The sequence below is a fragment of the Bison bison genome, unplaced genomic scaffold (assembly GCF_000754665.1).
Source record: "Bison bison bison isolate TAMUID 2011002044 unplaced genomic scaffold, Bison_UMD1.0 scf7180017863702, whole genome shotgun sequence".
NCBI classification, from domain to species: Eukaryota; Metazoa; Chordata; class Mammalia; order Artiodactyla; family Bovidae; genus Bison; species Bison bison.
Window position 1 is genome coordinate 1,641,841 of NW_011494274.1, and position 1,514 is coordinate 1,643,354.

Sequence of the window (1,514 nt, forward strand, 5' to 3'; positions counted from 1 at the left end):
GGGGGGGCGCGGGGGGAGGGTGCACGGAGGAAGGGACCCCCAAAGTTTCCAGGCCGTCCCTTAGTCTCAGGGAGCGCGCGGGGCGGGGGACCAGTTCCTTCGAAGCCCTATGCATGCTTCCTCTCTCTCGTCCCCCTTCCCCATCGGTCCTTCTCGGCCACGCAGCAAGACCCGCGGGAGGGTGAATAAGTTGGGAACCTCTTCAGCGGCCTCCGCGGTTCGACAAAACGGCAATACCTTCGCTCTCATCCCGGGGGACCTCAGGGTAACTTCGGCGAGAGGCGCTTTTCTGTGGGAAGGGAAAGGGGAGAAGGCGTGGAGCGCATTTGTCCCTTAGATCCCCGGGGGATCCCCAGCGATACGTCTGGCAGCGGGGGGCTAGAGGGGCATCCCCCAGGGGGCGCTCCCCAATTCCCCGCGGGGTCTGCGGACTCGGCTCGGCTTCCGCACCCTAAAAGGCGCGCGCGTCCCCCGCCCGACCCAACTCACCGACTCGGCGGACACGCAGGCCACCAAGACCCAGGTGAGCAGGATCCAAGCGCGCCGCATATTCCTCCGGGACCGGTGGCTCCCAGCCGCCCGCTTGCAACAAGGGAGAACACGAAGCTTCTCGCCCAGCGCCCGGCGCTGCTCGCGCAGTACGATCCGGAGCAGAGCTGCCGCAGCGATCGCTGTTCGGGGGGCTCGAGGGGACTCGGGGGGCTCGGGGCTCCGGAGCGCCCGCTTCCTCCGGCTGCGCCCCGGGACCGCGGCGCCTTCTCACTTGTTGGCTCCTCCACTCCCGAGGCCGGATTGTGGCTCCGGGCGGGGGAGGCGGCTCGGAGGATCTTGTTGCTCTGCTGTGGTTTTACTCCTCCGCGGACTCCTTCCCTGTGTCGCTGCTCCGTTTCTGATTTTTTTGAGGAATAAATTAGATGGCTTCGAATGTAGCTGCAGCTGAAGCTTGGGGGCAGAGCGGCGGGGGCGCGCGATCCGCGCGGCTGGAGCTCCCGGAGTATCTGGAGAGTAGCGCGTCCGAGCCGGGCTAGTGGCTCCGCCGCGGCGCTCCTCCTCCGCCTCCTCCTCCTCCCGCGCCGCCGCCTCCCTCCCCGGGTCCTCCTCCTCCTCCGCTCCCTCCCTCCTCCTCCCTCTCCCTCTCCCTCCCTCTTCCCTCCCCAGCCGGCTTCTCCGGACTCCTCCGGGCCGCCCGAGGAGAGGAGGCGGCAGTGTGACTCCCAGCGAAACCCGGGAGAAATTCCTCCAGGATTACGCCCGGATTGGCAGCTCCGGGGACCAGTGGCCACAGGCGGCTCCGCGCCGCGGCTGCGCTGGGTCCGCTCGTCCTCAGTCCAAGCTTCAGCGCTCTGCTACGCCTTCATTCTCTGGCTTCTTTCTCCCCTAGTCTCTCCCCCCTTTTCCTCTCTCCTCCTGCGTACTCCTTCTTCTCTATTTCCTTTTCACTTGCACTTTTCTGGAAGAAAGATCGGTGAAAAACGAGATATGTATTTATTAATAGCTTTTCTGCCTGCGAGAAT

At 65.5% G+C, this 1,514-nt stretch overlaps 1 protein-coding gene across 1 annotated transcript in view; it reads right to left on the reverse strand.

Annotated features, from left to right (window-relative positions):
• Positions 1–1,048, reverse strand: part of SDC2 (syndecan 2) — a 123,801-nt gene extending 122,753 nt beyond the window's left edge. The window contains exon 1 of the mRNA XM_010833476.1: positions 490–1,048. Coding sequence (XP_010831778.1) covers positions 490–549 — 60 coding nt within the window. The 5' untranslated portion in view covers positions 550–1,048. The remainder of the gene's footprint in view (positions 1–489) is intronic.
• Positions 1,049–1,514: the final 466 nt, after the last annotated feature.